This window comes from Erpetoichthys calabaricus, chromosome 16, assembly GCF_900747795.2.
Source record: "Erpetoichthys calabaricus chromosome 16, fErpCal1.3, whole genome shotgun sequence".
NCBI lineage: Eukaryota > Metazoa > Chordata > Cladistia > Polypteriformes > Polypteridae > Erpetoichthys > Erpetoichthys calabaricus.
The window spans coordinates 22,434,444-22,458,226 of record NC_041409.2 but is presented as its reverse complement, the minus strand read 5'-3'; the positions used below and the strand labels follow the sequence as shown (position 1 = coordinate 22,458,226).

Sequence of the window (23,783 nt, the reverse complement as noted above, 5' to 3'; positions counted from 1 at the left end):
GCATTCCAGGGGATACAATACCCTGCATAAACTGTCTCCCCTATCCTCCCATACTGTGGGTCTCCCAGTTTGACAAGATTACCAGTATATCTCTAGTCGGGGTGCTGGTCTCCATGTGGCGTCTGCCATTAAATTCATGTATAGTTGCTGTAAATGCCTCAAATTGGCTCTAGGTCTTGAAGAGAAATCTGTTTTTGTGCTTATTTTCATATTCAGTATATGTTTGTATTTATTCCTCAATGTCCCTTGTGACTAATGGAGGGCACTCTCGAATCGATCCCTCACTTAAAAGAACACAGTCTAGTCAACAGAGATTTATTTGTAGAAAAAAGGGTTCCAGGGAGATACAGACACAGGTCATACAAAGATAAAACATTAAACACTTCAGAATTCAGACTCCATCTCTACAATACACAACGTTCTGTCCTTGGCCTAACTTTTCCTCCACTCTTCTGTCCTCTTTCTACACTTACTAGAAACCATGGATTCTGGCACTTCAATCAATTAATCAATCACATCGGTTGTGCATTAGTGGCTAAGCAAAGTTCTCTTTTTTCGGCGGTTTCATTTTGCTGACCTGCTCGCCTCCATTGTCTATCAGCGACTAAGCAAGTTTCTCTCTCCTCGGAGGTGTTGTTTTGCCGACGTGGTCGCCTCATTTGTGTATTAGCGGCTGAGCGAGTTGCTGTTTCCTCAGAAGGGGGAGCCCTTACCCCGACTCCACCTCTCATTTCCGGGCCGGACAGACAGAGACACACACACACTTCCACCCGTAGACATTTATACATAAGATGTGGCCCTTCACTGCTTCCGGGGTCACGGCCAATTGGCTGACCAATGGTTCATGCTTGCATCATTTTAAAGGGCCAGTCGCGCCTATATTTGGCTGCAACCTGGGGTTAGCTCCCTTGTGGTTGGGAGGACTAATAGGTGGTCTGTGGTCCTCTGTTGGCCACCTCTACTTCTCCATCTATGATGGGCTTTCCAATCCCCAGATCTCTGCTTTGTTTTCCATCCGAGATGTGGTCCCAAACAGCCCCCAGATGGCATCATGGCATCCTGTCTTGGCAGTGGTCCCAACCAGCTTGTGGACAGCACAGCAAAAACCCAGCAATGTGCTTCTGTACCCTGCTGACCTACACACCCTGAACTGGATTACACAATTCTGTGAATGTTAGGCTGCGTGTGTTTGATTTCTCACCTACGATTGCATTTGCTGACTCATATTTATCACGTTTGTCTCTTTCCTCTTCAGACGAGTGTCTCCCAGTCTCCTGTTTGCGGAAAGAAATCAGTAAGACTGTTTTACTTACCATATCCTCAAAAAAATATAAAAATACATGTCTATTTAGCATTTTATACTTATGTTGGTAAATGATTAAAAATCTAACCACATCCATAATCTTTCTTTTTGTAATCGCTCAGCCTCATTATAAAACAAACTTTCAATGAAGTGAAGTAGCCCCCTTTGAAACCCAATGCTGTTTTCTTTAATATGTTTTTTATACCAAAATATCGTTAAATAAATACATATTTTTACTCAATAAATAAGTGATTCCTCAGTGTGATAGATACTTCAATAAGTTCAGACATCGAAAAGTTAAATGTTTTGAAAACAGAAAAATGTTTTTATGAGAATTCAGCCAAAATTACAGTTAAAATATATTATTGACGCTATTAAGTGGTTATTAAAGATTAAGAAGGAAATAATTATTTTTAGCACGTAAATAAAACTAGAGGCCTACTTGAATTAATGCACGTCTGTTCTTTCCACAGAGGAGGTGAGCCGTGTCCGGAATGCAGGTCGGTGGCCGAGCTTCTACTCTTTCACAGCAGATTTGTGTGCTCCCATTTCTCACGTTATCTCTTATTTATTTAACATCTCTTTGTTTCAGAGTGGAAGAGAATCTGTGACTCGGCAGGTATGTTTATAACATTTATTGTAGGATGACATTTTTAACATGCTTTTCTGTTTTCATGTTCTCCTTTACAACAAAAGCCAAGTAACAATCCTTTAACTACCCATCCAGTTTTTAATTAAAAAAAACGTTTCAGAGTGATTGTTTTATACAAGGCTGGGATTGGCTCCAGCAGACCCCCGTGACCCTGTGTTTGGATTCAGCGGGTTGGAAAATGGATGGATGGATGTTTTATACAAGTTTAAGTCAATAGCTATCTGCACTTTTGTGATAGTCTTATCTGGGCTGACTGCAACTGCACACATGTGGAAACGTGAAATGTCTGTGGTCACAGTGGTAAAGAAAAGCAGCGAGCAGAGATTCACATTTAATGAGCTGAAGGTTCACCAGGGGCTCAGATCCATAGAAGGCTTTCTGTACAATCTGGAGACTTTATTTTACCACAACAGAGTGTAATGAACAGATTAATATGTTCAAAAATGGTGGAACAAATGTTAAGGATGAAGCAGGAGTGGGATGATCATCCACATCCACTACCAATGACAACACTGAGCAAGTTCATACTATGATACTGATGAACGAACGAGGATTTCAGCCCCTGGTAGACCTTCAGCCTATAAAAGCAGATAATGCAAGCAGAAAGCGGAGCAGCCATGTTCACTCCTAGAAGAAGAAAAACAAAAACAAGAGATATGAGTTTGAACGTCACCAGTGTCACCACAAACACACGGTTTCCACATGTGCAGTGGGGAAAAGCTATAAGACAAGCCAAAAAAAAGTATCACAGAACTGCAGATAACAATCACGTTATCTTTATGTATGCCAAATTTTATTTTAATTAATTTAATTTTATTATTTAATTATTTTATAAATGGGCATCATGGTGTTGCACTGGTCAGGCTCACTTCTCTAATGCTCAGGGTTCACATTATTTAGTAGCTCTAAACCAGCCCAGTGTGAATGAGGGTGGTGCACATGTCTGCGTGCCCTGCAGTGTTTCCTGTGTTGTGCCAAGTGCTGCTCAGAAAGGCTTCAGCACCCCCTGATTGGAGTATGTATGTATACCATGTTGGGCTCTGTACTGTTCTAGAAATAAAAAGCAGACCACCTAAAAAGATATGTAAGGCCGGCCCAGTTCCAAAAGGCTCTGAACAACTGCTTTTCATAAAGTTGTTTGTAAATTCTGGCAGTGAAAGCTTCTTTGCTTCACTATCGAGTAGAATATTTTTCTTAAATTGTTTTATTGAGCCTAAAGATTATGTTACAGTATGGAAGGCACAATCCATAAAAAAAAAGTAAAATCACTACTGCTTTCCAAATCTATCTATCTATCTATCTATCTATCTATCTATCTATCTATCTATCTATCTATCTATCTATCTATCTATCTATCTATCTATCTACTGTATATAAAATGCTAAGGGTTGTCCGTCTGTCATCCAAAAACTCTTAGACAACTGGGCCTTGATCTTTGTCTTAATCGAGAGCTTATGAGGTGACTCATATAACACAACCCATGAACTGGAGGAGTGGGATACCTTGGCCAAGTAAGTGGGCTTCGGGTCTTTCTTGCTGAAACCAGATGGTGTGGACATGCTGGCAGACAGGAAAAGAAGAGCAGTGTGGGTACACAGCATCCATATTACTAACCGAGAATGGTAAACCGGATGGCATGGATGCAAATACACGGCAATGGGACCATGAGACGTACTGCGCAGGCGCGTACAGCGCGCATCTCATAAACCGCACGCGAAGTCGTATCCACCGCGGACGAAGGAGTCACAGCCCAAAAACAAAACAGCTCAACTGACGTGAATGAGAAATGAAGCAACAACGCGCCCATAGCTAACGACTAACGATACAGCCATACAAAAAAGAGGATTCTGCGCTGCAGCCCAGATTCAAACGGAACAGGCTACGGCGGCCCCACAGGTCCACAGTGATAGTACAGAAGGCGCAGGCGTCACCGCCATATTGTGGGTGGCACTACTACGGAAGGCGCAGGCGTCACCGCCATATTGTGAGTGGCACTACTGCGGAGTGAAGTTAGGAATAATGTGCTGCTAGGGATTGTACAAACCGCTGAACGCTTTACACCGAATTCAAACACAATACAGCTCAACGATACAAACATGAGCCCACCTAGATAAGATCAATGAACGCAGGCACCTAAAACGCGCGTCTGAAACTGCGGAAGCAAAGCAGGCACGGATTCAAAATGAACGAGCTCGACTGATGGATATACAAACACGAGCCCGGCTGGATAAAATCAATGAACGCAGGCGCCTACAACGTGCGTCTGAAATGCCGCAAGCAAAGCGGGCACGGCTCCAAGACGAACAAGCTTGACTAATGTATTTCAGGATACCCAACACCGGGGGTAGGCGAGCGAAGCGAGCAGGGGGCGGAGCCCCCCTTGTTGCTGACTGAAGAACAACTGCTGGGACATCTGCTCACAGGCTGACTGAGTGTTTTTATTCCAAATTCAAGCCGTTCTCTCCAAACACAACAGAAAGTCATACACAACTAAAGAATTGGAGGTGTGGTCTTCTTCCTCCGCCACGTTATTGGGTTTGACGTTCTCCACAAAGTGAACTGTGGCATGTCCATGCAACATGGCCTACAAGCACATAGCATGTTTGTCAGGAAAAGAGCCATAGTGGCATCTGCTGGCCGTGATGGACATTGCAGCAACCTTGACAGAGTGACCCACAGAGCTTTGTTTCATGAGAGGCACTTCTTTGATGAGCAGAGGTTTAAAAGTCACTAGTAAATAAAGAAATCAAAACACCTAAACAAAAACAAAACAGAGGCCATGGCTCAGCTGGAGTATTTTAGAAAAATAATAATGAATTTTGTCCTAACCCTAAACATTTCTCATCCACCTCACAGGGTTGCCACTTCAGAATTCACTTTGTGAATGTGGCTGCACGGCTTTCCCCACTCATGCAGATTGACGATGTCACATTCAGGCCTTCATTTTTTCCCTTATGTGCCATGCTGCTGATCCTAGGCAGTTTTGTGTTTTTGCCTTTAAGGTCATCCACTTGTTAATGCATTGCCTGTGTCCAGATGAAATGTGAACATCTGCAACTGCAGACCACAGGTGGTGATAAAGAACCAGAAGGTACGCATGTAGAGATGTCAACACCATCTGATGGAGTGCCATGGAATTAGAAGTGATTGACAGAGGTAGATACGTAATACAGCATATTTAGATTTATAATATGATATTTCAAAAGTCTGCAACTAGTATTATTATTTATCTGGTCAACTTAAAGGTTCTAACCCAAGCACCTTGATAGAGATAACTTGAACAGGAATGGTTTGTCAAATAATCGTTTTTTTCTGCATAGCTGGCCAGCCTCCCCCTAATGATAGCTGAGAGATGGACAGACATATTTTTCATGGCAATTTATCACATACCTAATATTTTCCTTTCATAGACTTTAGCATGGCAAGATTTCCAGAGCCTATCCTCATAAGGCAAGTAGGTCCGACAATCAGATCATCTATGAATAATTTAGCACTGGGTTCCCCACGAGCGTGGAGTGTAAAAGAAGAAGACGGAGTCCCTGCTGATCCTGGCCGGTCCCTGTCTTGAACGGCACTCCACGCTGGTCCTCCCCTCACGGGAGGAGGAAGGCCTCTGGCTATCCCTGGCCCATTGAAGCTCCGTGGCACTATGGTATCTTCACGTTTAGGAGGGATTCAAACTTAGAGGCATTCAATCATAATCCTGCAGCTTCGCACCATTGCCTTCTCAGCCAAGCACATACACCAAATATCTGAAACTGCGGTTCCTCTTGTACTGAGCAGGATTGCTATTGCGACAACACCATCATCAGTAGGGTAAAACTAACCTGTCTCACGACGCTCTAACCTTAGGGATACCAATGTTTCACGGAGAAAACTCACAGACACCCACTTTCAGCCACAGCGGGTGAATTTCGGATCCAATCAAATCAACACCCATGTACAGTAAGAATGTCAAAAGACGGCAATCAGGCATAGGACTGAAACTGAGGACAATGCAGTTGTGAGGCACAAGCACTAGCCACTTGGCACCCCTCTGTATTTTCACTCAGTTTTATTTGCATGGGCAACACTCTAAACTGTAAATGGAGTGGATCCTACATAAACGATAGAACTTAAGTGAAGGTGGCATGGTGGTGGTGCAGTGGTAGCACTTCCACCTTGAAATAAGGAGACTGTGGTTTGCATCCCTGGTGTTCCTGTGTGGAGTTTGCATGTTCTCCATGTTTCCACATGGGTGTCCTCCCACAATCCAAAGACATGCAGGTTGGGTGGATTTGCCAATGCTAAATCGGCCTGTGTGCGTGTTGACCCAGTGATGGACTGGCGCCCTGTCCAGGTGTGACTCCCACCTTGTATTTGAAGATTTCTGGGATAAACTCTAGCTGCCCTGTGACCCTGCCCGGGGTTAGGAAGATGGATGGATGGAATTGAAGAGTCAATTTAATAAAATTAGGAGATTCATTTAAACTACTGAAATCATTAACAAACTTGTGAAGCTGACTTTCGATCATGAAGAGGCGCGTGATTAAACTGACTACAGTGCTGCAGGCGTGACAGTTACTTCACGTTACAATGTGTTGTAGGAATGCTGTGAATCTGCGATTTTTTAGGTTTCTTAGACTTTCAGTACTGTGTTAACGTAATTCATAGCAGTAGCATCACCTTCTACCCCTTTTGTTTAAAGCTATAAATGACGGTATTTTTACTTTCTAGTACGATGAATAAATGTTCTATTACTTATTCCTTCTTGTTCTATCTTTTTTTTTCAGTTGATGTGACACTGAATCCTGATACTGCGCATTCCCGGCTTATTCTTACTGAAGACCTCAAGCAGGTGAGACTTGGGGACGATCTTCATAAGCCCAACAACCCAAGACATCTTCCGATGTGTTTTAATGTGCTCGCCAATGAACGGTTTTCTTCTGGAAGTAATTACTGGGAAGTGGTGGTCGAAGACAAGACTCGCTGGAGTTTAGGGGTCGCAAGTGAAGCAGTAAACAGAGACGAGAAAATTTCTGTGGGTCCAAAGAAGGGAATTTGGTTAATCTGGCTGAAGAATGAAAACGAATACTGTGCACTCACTGACCCCCCTACTTCATTCTCAGTGAGTGTGAAGCCAAAGAAGATTGGAGTGTTTCTCGATTACGATGAAGGATGTCTTTCATTTTACAACGCAGACTCCCGATGTCTCCTACACACTTTCACCGACACGTTCACTCATAAACTTTATCCTTACTTCAGCCCTTGTAAAAATGACGATAGGACAAATTCAGCACCTCTGATTATCTGTCCACTCAACAGCAGGACATAAAAATAAGAATTGTTGCTAATGCACATTTTTCTTGGAGTTTAATAAGGCGATAACGGCTGACTGAGCAACATTAAGCAGAAATGGTTTTTGTTATGTTTACATGCAAAATGCACCTTCTGAGGACTTGTCTTGGTTTTCATGTTTGTGTATAAAATGACGCTCCAATATACAAGCCTGGCAGACCGCGTTTTGCAAATACCCACCGCCTTCGCTCCCCTGTGACCAAACTTCATACAATGGGTGACCGAGCCTTTGTAACTGCTGCTCCACAGCTCTGGAATGTCCTACCAGAGAGCCTGAGAACACAGCAGATTGTGGGCTGTTTTAAAAAACAATTTAGGAAAGCTTATTAACAAGAATGCTATAATTATTGTTGTTTTATCTCTGCTTTTATCTTGCTTTGCCTTTGTTTAAACTTTTTAGTTTCTTGTAGTGGAGTGTAGTATAAGGAGTTCTTTGAGATACTGTGGAGCATTTCCATGAATACACTGGTGAGTAAATAAACAGAGTTTGTATTCGAGAAGGAGATGGAGAGGGAGCCAATGAAGTGCCTAAAGGATTGGTGAGATGTGTTCATATTTCTGCACCCTCATCAGGATCCTTGCAGCACTATTTTGAATCTGTTGGAGCTTTTGAAGGCTCTTGTTGGGTATCCCGATGAGGAGTGCATTACAAGAGTCCAGTCTGGATGAGACAAAGGCATGAACCAGCTTTTCAGCATCACAGAGGGAGAGCTAGGGACAGAGTTTGGCTATGTTTCGAAGATGAAGGAATGCAATTTTACAAAGGTGATGGACATGTGTATCAAATGACAGATGGGAGTCTAACTTGACACCTAAATTTGTAACAGTAGGGTAGAAGGTGATGGTACGGTCAGAAAAGGAAATGCAATTTACAGAGGAACGAAGTTGATGAGAGGTGCCAATTAAAAGAGCTTCAGTTTTAGTGCTGTTCAACTTGAGGAAGTTCTTGGACATCCAGGCCTCAATCTCATTGATTGTTGATGGAGGTGTAAGAGAAGCTGAATCCAGTCTCACATACAGCTGCGTATCATCGGCATAGCAATGGAATGAAACTCCATGCTTGTGGATGATGTGACCCAGGGGTAGTATATAGATATTAAAGAGGGTCGGCCCAAGGACTGATCCTTGTGGGACTCCACAGGTGACAGTGTGGGTATGAGATTTAGCATCCCCCAAGGCCACATACTCAGCCCTGTCTGTAAGATAGGACTCGAACCACTCGAAAGCAATGCCAGAAAGTCCAATTGTATAGTGAAAATGATGAAGGAGAATATTATGATCTACCGTATCAAATGCAGCTGTAAGGTCCAGGAGGATAAGAAGTGATGGAGAGCCATGCTCAGCAGCCATCAGGAGGTCATTGGTGACTCTAATCAGGGCTGTCTCTGTGCTGTGAGAAGTTCAGCAGCCAGACTGAAATTTTTCAAACAGATTGAATTTTTTGAGGTGATCCTGAAGCTGAACCAAAACAACCTTTTCCAAAACCTTTGACAAAAATGGAAGGTTGGAGATTGGACGATAGTTTGCTATCACTTCAGGATCCAAAGAGGATTTTTTAAAAATGATTTTAGATGCTATAATGACCACCCCAGTAGGCAGAGCTCCTGCTATCAACCACAACGTTTCCTGTTGAAAGAAAATATTTTTACTTGAGTTGCTACCGGTATCCTTTTGAACTCCTTATCAAACAACATTACCATGTTGGTACCCCAACCTTATTTGGCTTCTCTTCTCAGTCAGCTCTTACTATATATAGCCTGTCAGAACTCATACCACCTTTATTGCAAAATTGAAATCTATATAAAGAAGATGAAAAAAAATCAGATGTTTTGTGATTTGTTCTTTTTAAAAATTTCAGTAAACTTTTTAAAAAGAATTTTATTGGACTGAGAAATTGCTGGATCCTACCTTGCTTGATTTTGGGAACCTGGAAAAGACGCAGCTACATGCTGCCTTCCAGAGAGGGAGAACAACAATGGGAGTAATGCCGTGCTCATACTCCTCCGACTTTCACAAGTGACTGGGTGTTTGTTGCCTTAAACTTCTGGACACCAGGCTACCTGTGGAATCTTTCTACTATGAATTGGGTCACTTTGGACTTCTTCTTGTGTATGTAATTGTTGTCTTATCTCTCTTTTATAATAAAAAAAAACCTGCGACAAGACAACACTTTTTGGAAGATTTTTCCAAGTCCCACGAGTTGAGACCTTGGCCATGAGATTTTTTTCAAGTCACGCCCTTGACTCAACCATTGTCATCCACGTACACAGTAATCTCACCTCTCATTCGTGTGAATGCTTTTGACAGACACATTTTCTCCTCTCTCAGCTCTTATAAATTTTTACGTTTTCCTCACTTTAAGTTCCCAATTAAAGAAGACGTATTACAGTGCATCCGGAATGTATTCACAGCGCATCACTTTTTCCACATTTTGTTATGTTACAGCCTTATTCCAAAATGGATTAAATTCATTTTTTTCCTCAGAATTCTACACACAACACCCCATAATGACAACGTGAAAAACATTTACTTGAGATTTTTGCAAATTTATTTAAAAAAAACAAAATTGAGAAAGCACATGTACATAAGTATTCACAGCCTTTGCCGTGAAGCTCGAAATTGAGCTCAGGTGCATCCTGTTTCCCCTGATCATCCTTGAGATGTTTCTGCAGCTTTATTGGAGTCCACCTGTGGTAAATTCAGTTGACTGGACATGATTTGGAAAGGCACACACCTGTCTATATAAGGTCCCACAGTTGACAGTTCATGTCAGAGCACAAACCAAGCATGAAGTCAAAGGAATTGTCTGTAGACCTCAAAGACAGGATTGTCTCAAGACACAAATCTGGGGAAGGTTACAGAAACATTTCTGCTGCTTTGAAGGTCCCAATGAGCACAGTGGCCTCCATCATCCGTAAGTGGAAGAAGTTCGAAAACCACCAGGACTCTTCCTAGAGCTGGCCGGCCATCTAAACTGAGCGATTGGAGGAGAAGGGCCTTAGTCAGGGAGGTGACCAAGAACCATATGGTCACTGTCAGAGCTCCAGAGGTCCTCTGTGGAGAGAGGAGAACCTTCCAGAAGGACAACCATCTCTGCAGCAATCCACCAATCAGGCATGTATGGTAGAGTGGCCAGACGGAAGCCACTCCTTAGTAAAAGGCACATGGCAGTCCGCCTGGAGTTTGCCAAAAGGCACCTGAAGGACTCTCAGACCATGAGAAAGAAAATTCTCTGGTCTGATGAGACAAAGATTGAACTCTTTGGTGTGAATGCCAGGTATCACGTTTGGAGTAAACCAGGCACCGCTCATCACCAGGCCAATACCATCCCTACAGTGAAGCATGGTGGTGGCAGCATCATGCTGTGGGGACTGGGAGACTAGTCAGGATAAAGGGAAAGATGACTGCAGCAATGTACAGAGACATCCAGGATGAAAACCTGCTCCAGAGCGCTCTTGACCTCAGACTGGGGCGACGGTTCATCTTTCAGCAGGACAACGACCTTAAGCACACAGCCAAGATATCAAAGGAATGGCTTCAGGACAACTCTGTGAATGTCCTTGAGTGGCCCAGCCAGAGCCCAGACTTGAATCCGATTGAACATCTCTGGAGAGATCTTAAAATGGCTGTGCACCGACGCTTCCCATCCAACCTGATGGAGCTTGAGAGGTGCTGCAAAGAGGAATGGGCCAAACTGGCCAAGGATAGGTGTGCCAAGCTTGTGGCATCATATTCAACAAGACTTGAGGCTGTAATTGCTGCCAAAGGTGCATCAACAAAGTATTGAGCAAAGGCTGTGAATACATATGTACATGGGATTTCTTAGTTTTTTTATTTTTAATAAATTTGCAAAAACCTCAAGTAAACTTCTTTCATGTTGTCATTATGGGGTGTTGTGTGTAGAATTCTGAGGAAAAAAATGAATTTAATCCATTTTGGAATAAGGCTGTAACATAACAAAATGTGGAAAAAGTGATGTGCTGTGAATGCTTTCTGGATGCACTGTATGTCCAAATCTTATTGAAGAATGACATCAAAAAGAACAGTAAAAAAGAGTAACATGCAATCCTAGTAGTGAGAAATGCCAAAAATGACGATCGGTTACACAGCAATTTGGTTAAATTCGGATCAATAGACTATGCTGTAACAGTTGTTGGTGATCGTGTGGAAGATGAAAACATCAACTTACAACATCCTGAAGAATATCTACAACTATTAGCACCGTCTGGTCTTCCACCGCACGAATTACTGTAGAAAGAAGGATGTATCAAAGAAAGGTAATGTAGTCCATCTTCAGGGGATAGCATTAGATACCAAAGGAGATCTTGATATGCCATTCGTATTAAAACGCTAACAGTTTCCCGTTAAAACAGCTTTTTGCAATGACAATTAACAAATCACAGAGCCAAACATTCAAAAAAGTCATTTTATTTAATAGAGGGAAAGAAACAAAATTCACTCAAGGGCAGTTATATGTTGTGTTGTCACGATGGAAGTCCAAACACAGAATCAATATTCAATGCGATATTGACGAAAACTGAATTAAAAAATTGTTTTTACTGAAGTTTTACAGTAAGAGTGTAAGTTTAAAAAGTATTTGCGTGTTAATTTCAAAGCCAAACAGAACAATATTGTATTACGCAACGAATATCTCTAATTCAACATGAAACATAATTTACTTTCAAATTATTACGTTTTACTCTTTTTAATATGGTTAATTACTTGCTATAATGTAAAATAGTTTTATTATGCATATGTAACAATTCCCATGAAAATAGAAATCTGTTTAAATTGTAAAACCGCATCCCCATACGCGAGCGACAGAACCGCAAAGAAGCTAGCGTGTAGCGCAGACATGGGGGTTGGCAAGCGAAGCGAACAGGGGGCAAAGCCCTCTAGTCTATCATTAAACATCAAGTCAACAAGTGTGGATACAAAAGTCGAAGCTGAAGACAGCCGATACAAAAAAGTGAGAGCAGAATCAGAAATGACATGACCTCTTTACCTGATAAAGTGCCTTTCACAGACAACACCATCATAAGGAACATTAAAATGAGAATGTAAAATAAGCACATCGCACGTCTGTCTCCTGCTGCCACTACTCCTGCTCTCGGTCTCCAGACGCTGGCACCAGTCTCATCAGTGTGGCAGCAGCCAGTCTCAAAAGGGACAATCACACAATTGTTTAAATGACTCTCAGAAAGATAGAGAGATAGGGTGAGGAGTTCAGTTATCTGGGAGAGCCTCGGAGTAGAGTCGTTGATCCTCCGAAATTGAGAGGAGTCAGTTGAGGTGGTTCAGGCATCTGGTCAGGATGCCCCCTGGACGTCTCACTTGGTGGGGTGGGGTTGTTCCGTGCATGTCCCACTGAGAGAAGGCCACGGGGCAGACCCAGGACACGCTGGAGGGATTATATCTCCCGGCTGGCCTGGGAACGCCTCGGGGTCACCCCAGAGGAGCTGGAGGAGGTGGCCGGGGAGAGGGAGGTCTGGGTTTCCCTGCTTGGGCTGCTGCCCCCGCGACCCGACCTCGGATAAGCAGTGGACAATGGATGGATGGATGGACTCTCAGAAAGGTCACACTCGCAGCACAGAGGCTTCACAAAATGTACAAATGAGAGGAGGCCATTCGGTCCCCTTCAAGTTTCTTATTCCTGATGACATGTACAACATGCCTGGGTAGCATATCGTAATCCATTGGATCAATAGCGTGAGTTTTCCGTATTCGACTTATACGACCAACAAAATACCAGAAATTATACAGTAAAATCAAGCCCCAACTTATCCGCGGGAGAACTTATTCGCAAGTATATACGGTAATACCGAAGACATGACAAAATGCAAAAATACTTCAACATGGCTGATTCTTCAAAAGAATTTTGTTTTCAATAACTGAATTGTAATTGGCGTGGATTAAAACTCCCAAACCTTATGAAAAAAACTAAAGTCAAAACTAAAACTAAAATGAAATCAAAATTGCAACACCCTTCTGAATGCTCTTTTTTGAACTGCTGTGACGGGTGATTCGAGATTTTCTTCTACATCACAAAACTATGATGGTTTTGTGTGATTTTTGCCCCGAAGTAGATGGCTGTCCCACCCACACTTGGGTCCTGCCTTGTATGCATTGCTACCAAGATGGGCTCCACACACCTGTAACACAAATGAATTAAACAGGGCAGTAAAGCAGATGGGTGGGTGAAGATTGCGCTTCTCTTCTAAAGATGTCATGTCATGTCTCACTAGTACAACTATAATAAAACAACACTGAATACTATTCATATAATTATTACTTATGAAAATTACTGATCTATTAAAACTTAATTTATTTAATTAATAAGAGAAAAGCCAAGCAAAATGACACCTTTTATTGGCTAACTAAAAATATTACAATATGCAAGCTTTCGAGGCAACTCAGGCCCCTTATTCAGGTAAGATGGAAGTGGTGGCTCTGAGGCTAGGGATCTGCACTGGCAATCAGAAGGTTGCCGGTTCGAATCATGTAAAATGCCAATAGGGACTCTGCTCTGTTGGGCCCTTCAGCAAGGTCCTTAACCTGCAATTGCTGAGCACTTTGAGTAGTGAGAAAAGCGCTATATAAATGCAAAGAATTATTATTATTATTAAGAAGGGGCCTGAGTTGCCTCGAAAGCTTGCATATTGTAATCTTTTTAGTTAGCCAATAAAAGGGGTCATTTTGCTTGGCTTTTCTCTACATTCATAATGGCTAACACGGTACAACACCCTAGTACTACTTTAATTAATAAGAAATAGATTCATACTAAAGATATATATTGTCATCAAGACAGGACTAGTCTGTGTTTGTGAAGTGACCATCAGCTCCACACACTCAATGTATAAAATAGAAATAACACAACACGGCATGGAGGAAGAAGAGGGAACAAAAGGTGAGGCAGGCCAAGCCAGTGATGGTCAGCTAAGTGACAATAATAACCCTCAAAGCCACACTGAGCTAACACCACTGCAGTTCCGTGTTGGACCACATGAGGGCACCAGCTCAGCACACAATTGCTCTTGTGTGAATGTCTGCGATGGCCTCGGCTCTCAGGCAGCCTCATCAGAACTCAGCAGCAGGCCTTTATTCACGGCAGGGGACCATCCAGGGGTGCATAAAGAAGACAAAAGTCAGTACCACTGACTGAGGAAAGAGTCAAAGGGACTGCAAATGAAAAATGTCCTTTTGTTTTTGGACTCACAGTCACTAAATGACCATTACTGCTGATTGCATTGTTAGCTCCAGCACAGAAGTTACAAACAAGGTCACACTACTGCTAAAATGTCCTGCCACAGCCTATGGAGGCTCCATTGTTTCATTAACATCAAGACCTGCGGGGCAAAGTCTGAATATTAAGACCAGTTTGTTAACACGTACTGTACACGGCAGCCTTAGCCCACTGACTGCAGGTCTGGTGCTCATTGTGACAGCCGTGGCCAGGAAAGGCGCCCTATAAAATACAGATGGGGGTGACAAGATTCAGCAGACGGGCTTCATTAGCACTTTTGGTGCCGAGCGATTCTTAGCAACCTTAGAAAAAAAGAAAGGCAGTTCAAAGGTGGCAGTCGTCTTTTCTATTTTCTCCTCATTTTTCCACACCACACCTACATAATAAATTCACTGAGAATTAGAATGAGCCCAAAAAATGGGGGTTGGGGGGGGGGGGACATCTTAGCAAAAAAAAAAAATAATAATGCAAAAATCTATCCTATCATTTTTATAATATAATTTAAAAAAATCTTAACAAGAATTATACATGCAGTGGAATGGCACATTGGTGCAAAGTGTGGGTCAGGGGTCTCTTCCTGGCTGGGTGGTCTCTCACGTAGAGTTTGTATGTTGTGTGTGCCCAACACAGGCCTGGCATGCCACCCAAAGCCTGCCAGCCAGCCAGCCGCCCGCAGTTCTTTGTACAATCGAGCCTCCTAACTTACATGGTTTGGTTCCTGGGACTTTTCCATCAGGTCTCTTTGTTAATCTCACATGGAGTTCACGTTGACACTGGAGTTGGTTCTCCTTAAGACAGCCATCATTCTTAATGCCTGACATTATTGATGGTTCAAAGTGTGTTATGAGATTTTTCAGGTAAGGAATGAAGAAGTTTCAATGTAAGGTACAGTAGCTCTACTCCCTAATCATGGCGCAGGAGATGGTGACGTGTTACCTGTTGATTAGCACATGCAAGTCAGAATTTCACTGTACTCTGTCCCTGTAAAGGACCTTCAGTGAACTATTGGTGGAAACTGACCTGGTCTTCTGGTGATGTGCAGTGGAGCTCCTCATCCACTAGTTGCTCAGGCATTGGTTCTCTTTCAACTGAGTTCCACTGAAACTCTCTCATGGTAGGCCTTCTTCATCTGCTCTCCAAACTCTCCAGACCTCTCCATTCCTGGTTTTACTTGCTCCTGCTACTTCTCTAACTTCCTATGACTACAAGGGTCAAGTTCAAAACTCCTGTCTCGACCTGTGGCTGACTCTCTGAATGGTTCTGCTTCTCAGTATCTCCAGTCTTTGTTGTCTCATATGTCCTCCGTTCTGTTTCTGCCTGTCAGCTGACCATCCCTCCTCTTGCCAGATGTGCTAATACTGGGCAATGCTTCTCCAGTTTTGCTCCAAAGCTGTGGAATGATCTCTGCTTGGCTATACAGACTGCACCCAGTTTTTAGGTGTCTTCTGTAGACACAACTTTTCATGAGATATTTTGAAACTGTTTAGTGTCTCTTCCACAGACAGTTTCGAGTCACAACGTTTGTGTCTTAGTTGAGTAGCAGGTATGATTATATAATAAGTTCTTCTCCTATTGCTCAGTTTTTATCTTGTTATCTATTGCTTTGATGCTTTCGCCTTCTAATTATTCTTGTATGTATTATAACTTGCTTTGTAAGTCACCTTGGATAAAGGCATCTGCTAAATAATAATAATAATAATGATAACAATAAATCACTTGACTGAGTATTTGGATAATTGGATGGAAATGCAATTCATTACCACAAGGTGTCACCAAACAGCTATGCCTTGTGACGCAGAGAGATGGCACCGTGTACCTTTGTGCCAGCAGAGCTGGCATGTTTGAGGCCACATTCAGGATCCATAACAACAGAAAACTAAATTATCAGGAGCCTGAAAGTAGTGCCATGCGCAGTAAACAACATAAATTCTGTCTGGTGGCAATCGGTGGGGCGGCTTCATCATTGCTTTTGGCTAAGAACACTTTAAACGTATCGGCCACAGGACCTGACTGGTCACATCAGTTATTGTCTCAAAGCTGTTTATAGAGATGATACAGACCATAATGTGTGTGAGAACAAACACAACACAATACAAATAGTGTATGTTGTCAAGCAGGAGGAGCAGTGACCACAGGGAGTTCTGCGGCTCAAGTCCTGCACCTTGGTGTGGCCTCTGTGGAGTTTGCATGTCCTCTCCATGGATGTGTGTGGCAGGTGGATCAGCTTAAGTCTGTGTGTGTGAGTGGGCCTGGTCATGGAGTGGCGTCCAGTGCTGCCGGGACAGATCTAAGTTAAACTGGTTTGATATACTTATTCAGCTTATATAGTGCCCTTTAATGGTGAATTTCATGCCCCGATGTTGTACGGGTACTGTGTGCTGTTGACAACGAGGAATAAAGGTCACTTAGTGAGCCACTGGTGGGAACTGACCTGCAGTGGAGCTCCTCATCTGAAATATTAAAGACAACCTGAGTGAAGACTAAAAGGAGAAACTCTTCGTGAGAATGCATGAAGAATCTTTAGAAGGTGTGCAGTATATAGTGCCTTTCGTAGCCCAGATCATTCCATCGCTGGCTAACGTTTTGGAACTGGTTTCTGGTTCAATGGCTTACCTGTGTAACGTACTTCTACAGGGCACTGTTTATTCAGGCAGTCTCTGTAAAAACGGGAGGGAAGCTGATGGTTACACCATGCATTTTGGTTTATTTATTTGACACAGCATTTATTTCCCCTCTAAGCCGCCTTATCAATTTACGACCTCTGCCTTTTTCAGCTAATGCAGTTTGCATTTAATTTTGAGGCTTTCAAATCCGGCACCCAGTCCTTGTGTACTTAGAATCTGCGTGTTCTCTCCGTGTCTATTTGTTTTCCCTTCTACATTCCTAAACACATCCTAGTTAGGCTGATCCCGCACTGGCCCCGTGTGAGTGTGCGGGCTCTATAACGGACTTGTGCCCACTCCAGGGCTGCGTCCTGCCTTACACCTTCCACCGGATCAAAACGGCTTCCAGGAGCCTCTCTCGTGTTCCGAAGTTCAGCCTGAGTTCTGCGGCATCTCAAAGTGCGTCTGCCGCTCCTAAAATGTCCAGGAGATGGCAGTGTAGGACCACACTTGAGGTTCGCAGCCGCGGGCCTGCCAACCACACGGAGTGCCAGCACAGCTCAAGGATTCGCGTGCAGCGTTCGCTCTTTTCGAAGTCCGCGGCGCACAAAGCAGAGGGCAGCAAGCAGGGTGAGTCAAGGATTCGTCCGTCGGAGAGGAGCTCGCAGGGCACAGCAGAGCAGTAGCGTGCCGTGGACGGGCAGAAGAAACATCAGCCTGGAGGACATCGGAGCGCGGCGTGACATTACATGGACGTGTTTTTAATGGCATGAGTCACTGGTGTACCTGTATATATAGCGACTTTCAATGCGGGGGGCTTACATATAAATGTAATGAATTATTATTATTATAATTATTACAAAATGGGGAAAAAAGACATAATTATTACAAAATGGGGGAAAAAAGACATTACATGGACGTGTTTTTAATGGCCTGAGCAGCAAGAGTCGAGTCACTAGTGTACCTGTATATATAGCGCCTTTCAATGCGGGGGGCTTACATATAAATGTAATGAATTATTATTATTATAATTATTACAAAATGGGAAAAAAAAGACATTACATGGACGTGTTTTTAATGGCCTGAGCAGCAAGAGTCCAGTCACTGGTGTACCTGTATATATAGCGCCTTTCAATGCGGGGGGCTTACATATAAATGTAATGAATTATTATTATTATAATTATTACAAAATGGGGAAAAAAAGACAATCAAGTTGCTCGGAAAAATGCAATCGCGTGGACACAAAACACAAGCAGGACACGTTCAGTTTCACGAAATCTTCGAGCCGAAAACTAAAAACCGTGCAGGACTTAAAATAATGAAATACGACATCCTCGGGCACCCGGCAGACTTTTTAGTGTGGCATAAAACACAATTATGCGTCACCTCTTACCTGGAAATAAAGGCCGGGTGACTCGACATCGGGGTCCCGTCTCAGGGTGTGCCGTGTTTGTCCCAACTTTGTATTTTATGCTGTTGAGATCTGCAGCAACATTCAGCGGCCCTGTAATGAAATATGTGGGTTTTGAAAATGAATGTAGTTTAAGGTGGCCCAATACTTGCTCCCCTTTCTCCCACTTTTTAAACAAGTGCATGTTGTTAACTGGTAGCCTGTCCAGAGTTGGTTTCTGCCTTTTGCTATATGTGGCCAGACAGTTAGGTGACTTTCTCATTGTCCAATAAGGGGTCATCTACTATTAGCCCACATTCGGTGTTGGGACAAACGTCCATCTTGGTCACAGAAGATGCATTTCACTGCTTGTGGAAATTAGTCTGCATCCACAGTTATGGTAGAAATAAAAGGTCCTTCATCTTCTTTGATGTAAGGGCTACTGGCCAGACTATGGATGTGGCCTGATTTCCGTCAACGAAAAAATGTCACTCTAGGCCTGACAGTGGAAACCTGCAGCCAGACTCTTTTGGAGTCATCTTAGACCCCAAATATAGAGGAGCTCAGTGAAGAGTCGGTGCTTTATTAGTGGCATGTAAAGCAGACTAGTGGGCTTTTAAATCAACCAGTTTGGGGCAGACAGCTGTTTAGTTGCAGGTTTATTTTCTTTTCTGCTGTTTTGTCACCAGAAGCCATCTCTTAGGTTTTCTTATTTTAGTCTTAATTGTATTATGGGTGGAGTGGAGATACCAGACAGCATCAAAAATAACATCTCCCAGTTTGAGCGAGTGTAACCTCCACCCGAGCAGCTTCGAATGGTACCACCATCTTATGAGTGCTTGCACCCTCTTTATATTAAATATCTGAGATAAAACAATGTAGTAGAACCTTGTAAAACAGTGAGGAAACTGCAGGAGAGGATGAACTGGGGGATACGGAGAATACCTACAGAGCCAGCTAATGTGGAAGTAGAGCGATTGTGGGCTTCAGTTCTTGCTCCTGCATAAACACCACCTACTGTGGAGGCACGCTTAAAGAGGGTCTTTGGATCTCACGAACAACAAAATCAGTCTAAGCTCTAACATCCTTAAACTTTTAAGGGCTGACACTGGGAACTTTATCATCAGTTCTCCTGAGATTCATTCCAAAGGATCACTGGAATTGTCTTTCCTGACTCCTGTGCGATTACTGGGTGGGTTTGACGAAACTCAGCACCTGAGGGGGAAAACAGGCGTAAGGGTGAGTGGATTTGTCAGTCCTAAAACAGAGGGGCCCTGCATCATCTTGCAAACAGGCCCATTTTGTCTTTATCTTTCCCAAGAAGGGTATGTAGGCCCCCATTATGGCCATATATGCAGTACATACAGTATGTGTACAGCACATGCATCCATATTATATATCTTGTCACGCTTGGGTCACAGAACTGCACAGAAACACAGGAGATTGTAGAGACAGGGACTTTATTCAAACACTTCAAACAAACTTGTCTCTTTCAGAAGTAAAACGAGCTCAGTATGCAGTTAGTTCTCGTTTAAAAGAATAGGCAAACATCACAACGGGAGCGGGACCCCCAACAGGAGCAGAGGATATCTGGGGGAGGAGAGAAAAATAAAATAATCAGCCAAAAAGGACAGGTGCTGTTCATGCTTTTAAGTAAGCGTACCGCCTCATAAGAAGCATATCACGTGATAGAGCAGCCGCAAGACAGCCCACCAAGTAAGGGAGCAATGTGAAGGAAGTCTATCAGCATTTTTAAGAGGGTTTTTTTTTTTAGGAGCATCCATGTCTACTGCTGGTGTGTTCAGCCCCCCTGCTCACACCCCCTCTGTCAGCTTTATTCACATTTTCGTGAATTAAGTGACTTCAAACCAGGTTCAAACAGGCGTGACAGGACATCAGCATTAACGCGCTCAGAGCCAGACCGATGCCTGAGGCATAGTTTTATATACACACACACACTATGTATATATTTACAAATACAACTGTATCTTTCACTTAATTGTACGGCGTACAAATTACAAAAATGAGTGCTTATTGGTGTCCTTTAATTTTCAAACAGACTTGAGTTTCTTCTGCATTATTAAATATTTATCAAGAAAATAAACTTTTTTGGTCAACATATTTGACACTGAAATATTACCATCCAATTATGAGACATTAAAATATCAGTGTCATTTCTGAACATCGTATTCATAAGTATCACAGCAGAAGATTTTCAAAATGCCCTTACCTTCCACTCAATTAAATTTTCATGAAATTATCATAATCCAAATTTTTTTGTACACTCTTTTTCAAAAGAGAAATAAACAATCCTTTCAGTCTCTGTTGACAGACACAGTTAGATCTTAAAAAATAAAGTAAATAAATAAACAAACAATAATGTCTCCCTTTTTTTAATTAAATAAAAAACATAACATGAAAATCAAAGTCTCCTAACGTGATTTAGCCATTTAAGTGCCTGTTACCCATGGCTGTTTGTTCAATCCAGTGCTGGGGCCTCACGTATAAACGGTGCGTATGCACAAAAATGTTGCATACGCCCGTTTCCACGCTCACATTGTGATGTATAAAAACTAAACTTGGCGTAAAGCCACGCACATTTTCACGTTAGCTCAATCCCTGGCATATCCAAGTTCTCCACTCGGTTTTGCAAACTGGCGGCACACCACGTCAAATCAGTGCTTTTGTTCCAGTGTTGTTTCCCTTTATTAGATCCACATCCCTGGCACGACTTTATTAAATACACTGAAATTAACTGCATGTGACTTATTAGTTTAAGGCATCTGCTTGTAATAAACCTGTAACAGTATAATGGTCCACGGAATGGCCAAACTATTCCAAATACCATAGCTGCTTTAGCATTGTTACTATCAGTGCACTACTCAGAGTATTTATCTTACTGTATCTGACTGTGGAATCACAGCTCTACAGCAGCTGATCGGAAAGAGGATCATCAGGATACAGCATTTAGCATATGCTGCCTCAGCCATGCGCACAGTCTATTTGAAAACTCTCCCATTCAGCAAATGCTTCAGAGCCTTTCCTGTAAGGACCTTGCAGTTCAGAAACAGTTTCATCCAAAGAACTATAAACGCACTCAATCAGTCCATCAAGTGCTCCTTGTAGAACTGTTTGTACTTATAAGTACAATCACCTTACTGTAAAGTTGTGATACAGATATAATATTGCACAACCTGAGCCACTTTATAAAGCGCATATTTACATATGATGACGACTGGCTTCTAAGTCAATTCAGATTTCTAAATTTGGAGCTCTTGATATCATTTTTAAGATGAAACACAGCAAAGTATTTTTATTACATTATACTGATATATATTATTTAAATAATGTTAAAATTGTATCGTTAATAATTAAACATGTGAGGACAAAGTGTCGCAGCACTAGCGACAAGCTGGCGCCCCTTTCAGGAATTGTTTCTGCCTCGCGCTATATACTTGCTGGAATTGGTGCGACCCTGGATGGATAGAATAATTAAACATGTACTACAAAGATACTTCAATGTTCCAGAAAAGTTTTCAAGAATCAGCATTCTAAGCTTACAGATGGCTTTACATCTATTGCAGAGCTGATTGTGTGGCGATTAGTTACTTGGAGAAAGAAAAGTAAGGGCAGGAATTGAGGGTTAGTAAATTTGAAAGAGAGAGCACTGCTACAATAAGTATCTTGCGGGAGGCAGGAACAATCTCTAGACAGGGCGCCAGCTCATCGCTAATACTGCGCCACAGTGTCCCCATGTTTAATAACATGCTTTAATTCCGATCGTCATGAAAATTATATCATGTAAACATCGTAATATTTAAATTGTTCAGTGAGCTGTAATATCATGAATGTAACGGATTCTGTGTCCTGTCGGAAGAAGAGAAAGCCCGATTAAGGAGCACATAGTGATTCACACACACAGAGCACATAGAAGAGCATATACAAAACAAAGCATTTAACGTTCTACTTTAGTTACGATGGTGTTTGAGAAACTAGTAAATTAAATGATTTAAAGATGAAGTTTATGATGTTCTACTTTAATGACAAAATAAACTATATGATTAAAGTGGAAATTTCGAGCTTTTTTCTCACTGTGTCCTTATTTTTTTTTTCTTTTCTCTGTATCCTAACAAGCTTTCATATGTTACTCAGACGGTGGGCTACAACTCGCCTTTTCACAGCAACTTTGACATCTGACAACTTCTTTTTTATTTCAGGCACTGTGCGACTTTGTGAACTTGAGCTTTTGAGTTTCTCCGACACGCTATGTCACTCGATCAACTTCCTTTTGTTGTTTATACCACTGTTTAAACCAACAAATAGAACATTTTTCCTTGCCTCCATTTGGTATTTGGTGAAATTCTTCTATTTTCCCACCATGCTTTTGCCATTGTCTTTTCAAAGAACGCTGAACTTAAGGGCTTTTTATATTGATTTGCATATTCAAAGAGGCGTAATTCTGGGAGGAGTTGGGAGTGGCAGCAGGCGCATGCACGTGCGTTACTTTTTACGTTGACTAGGATTTATGGAGGAGAAGAACATGAAAGTTGGCATGCGCACAGATTTACGTATCTGGATTTTTTTTGTGTGTACGCACATTTCCATTTTTGTCTGTACGCCATGTTTTAGTGTAAATTTTACTCACGGCATAATGAATGAGGCCGCTAGTGATTTGTGCCAGGTAGAATTTTGCACGTTGGAATGGGCAAAAGTCAAATGAAATTAAAAAGTGGAATTTTGTCCTTGACTTGTTGTTCAGGTGTGTAGTGTTTAAAATACTGCATCTGCAAGTCACCAAAGACCTTAGTGAATAATCCTGGAAATCAGGTCAACAAAACATATGGCCACTGGACCCTGAAAGAGAGAACAGCAAAAATACAAACTAATTGCTGAAAATATGGATCTTGTGTTGGATTTCTAGCAAACGGAAGCCACTTCATCCATGTTTTTAATGATCCCCAAGCGCTGGTCCCAACAGCATGAGATTCAGCACAGGCATTTCCGTTCTACACTTCAGCTTGTGGCCAAAGACTCAAACAGCAGCCCTGCCGCTCAAACACAGGGTCCAGACACAATTGGGGGGTCGGATTGACAAGTGGGCTGCCCCACTAAGAACCAAACCTACCTGGCAAAGCACTCACAACAGGTCATACAACATAGATTTTCAGGCTAATGGAAACAAGAACACTACAGTGTATACCTTGGGACACTGGCAAAGGTGGTAATTTTGAAAGTGGATTTCACTGATGATTACA

General features: G+C 42.3%; 1 protein-coding gene across 1 annotated transcript in view; it reads left to right on the top strand.

Annotated features, from left to right (window-relative positions):
* The window catches only part of LOC114666572 (erythroid membrane-associated protein-like), a 32,722-nt gene extending 25,256 nt beyond the window's left edge, over positions 1–7,466 (top strand). The window contains exons 7-10 of the mRNA XM_028821478.2: positions 1,256–1,294; positions 1,777–1,803; positions 1,896–1,922; positions 6,728–7,466. Coding sequence (XP_028677311.1) covers positions 1,256–1,294; positions 1,777–1,803; positions 1,896–1,922; positions 6,728–7,269 — 635 coding nt within the window. The 3' untranslated portion in view covers positions 7,270–7,466. The remainder of the gene's footprint in view (positions 1–1,255; positions 1,295–1,776; positions 1,804–1,895; positions 1,923–6,727) is intronic.
* Positions 7,467–23,783: the final 16,317 nt, after the last annotated feature.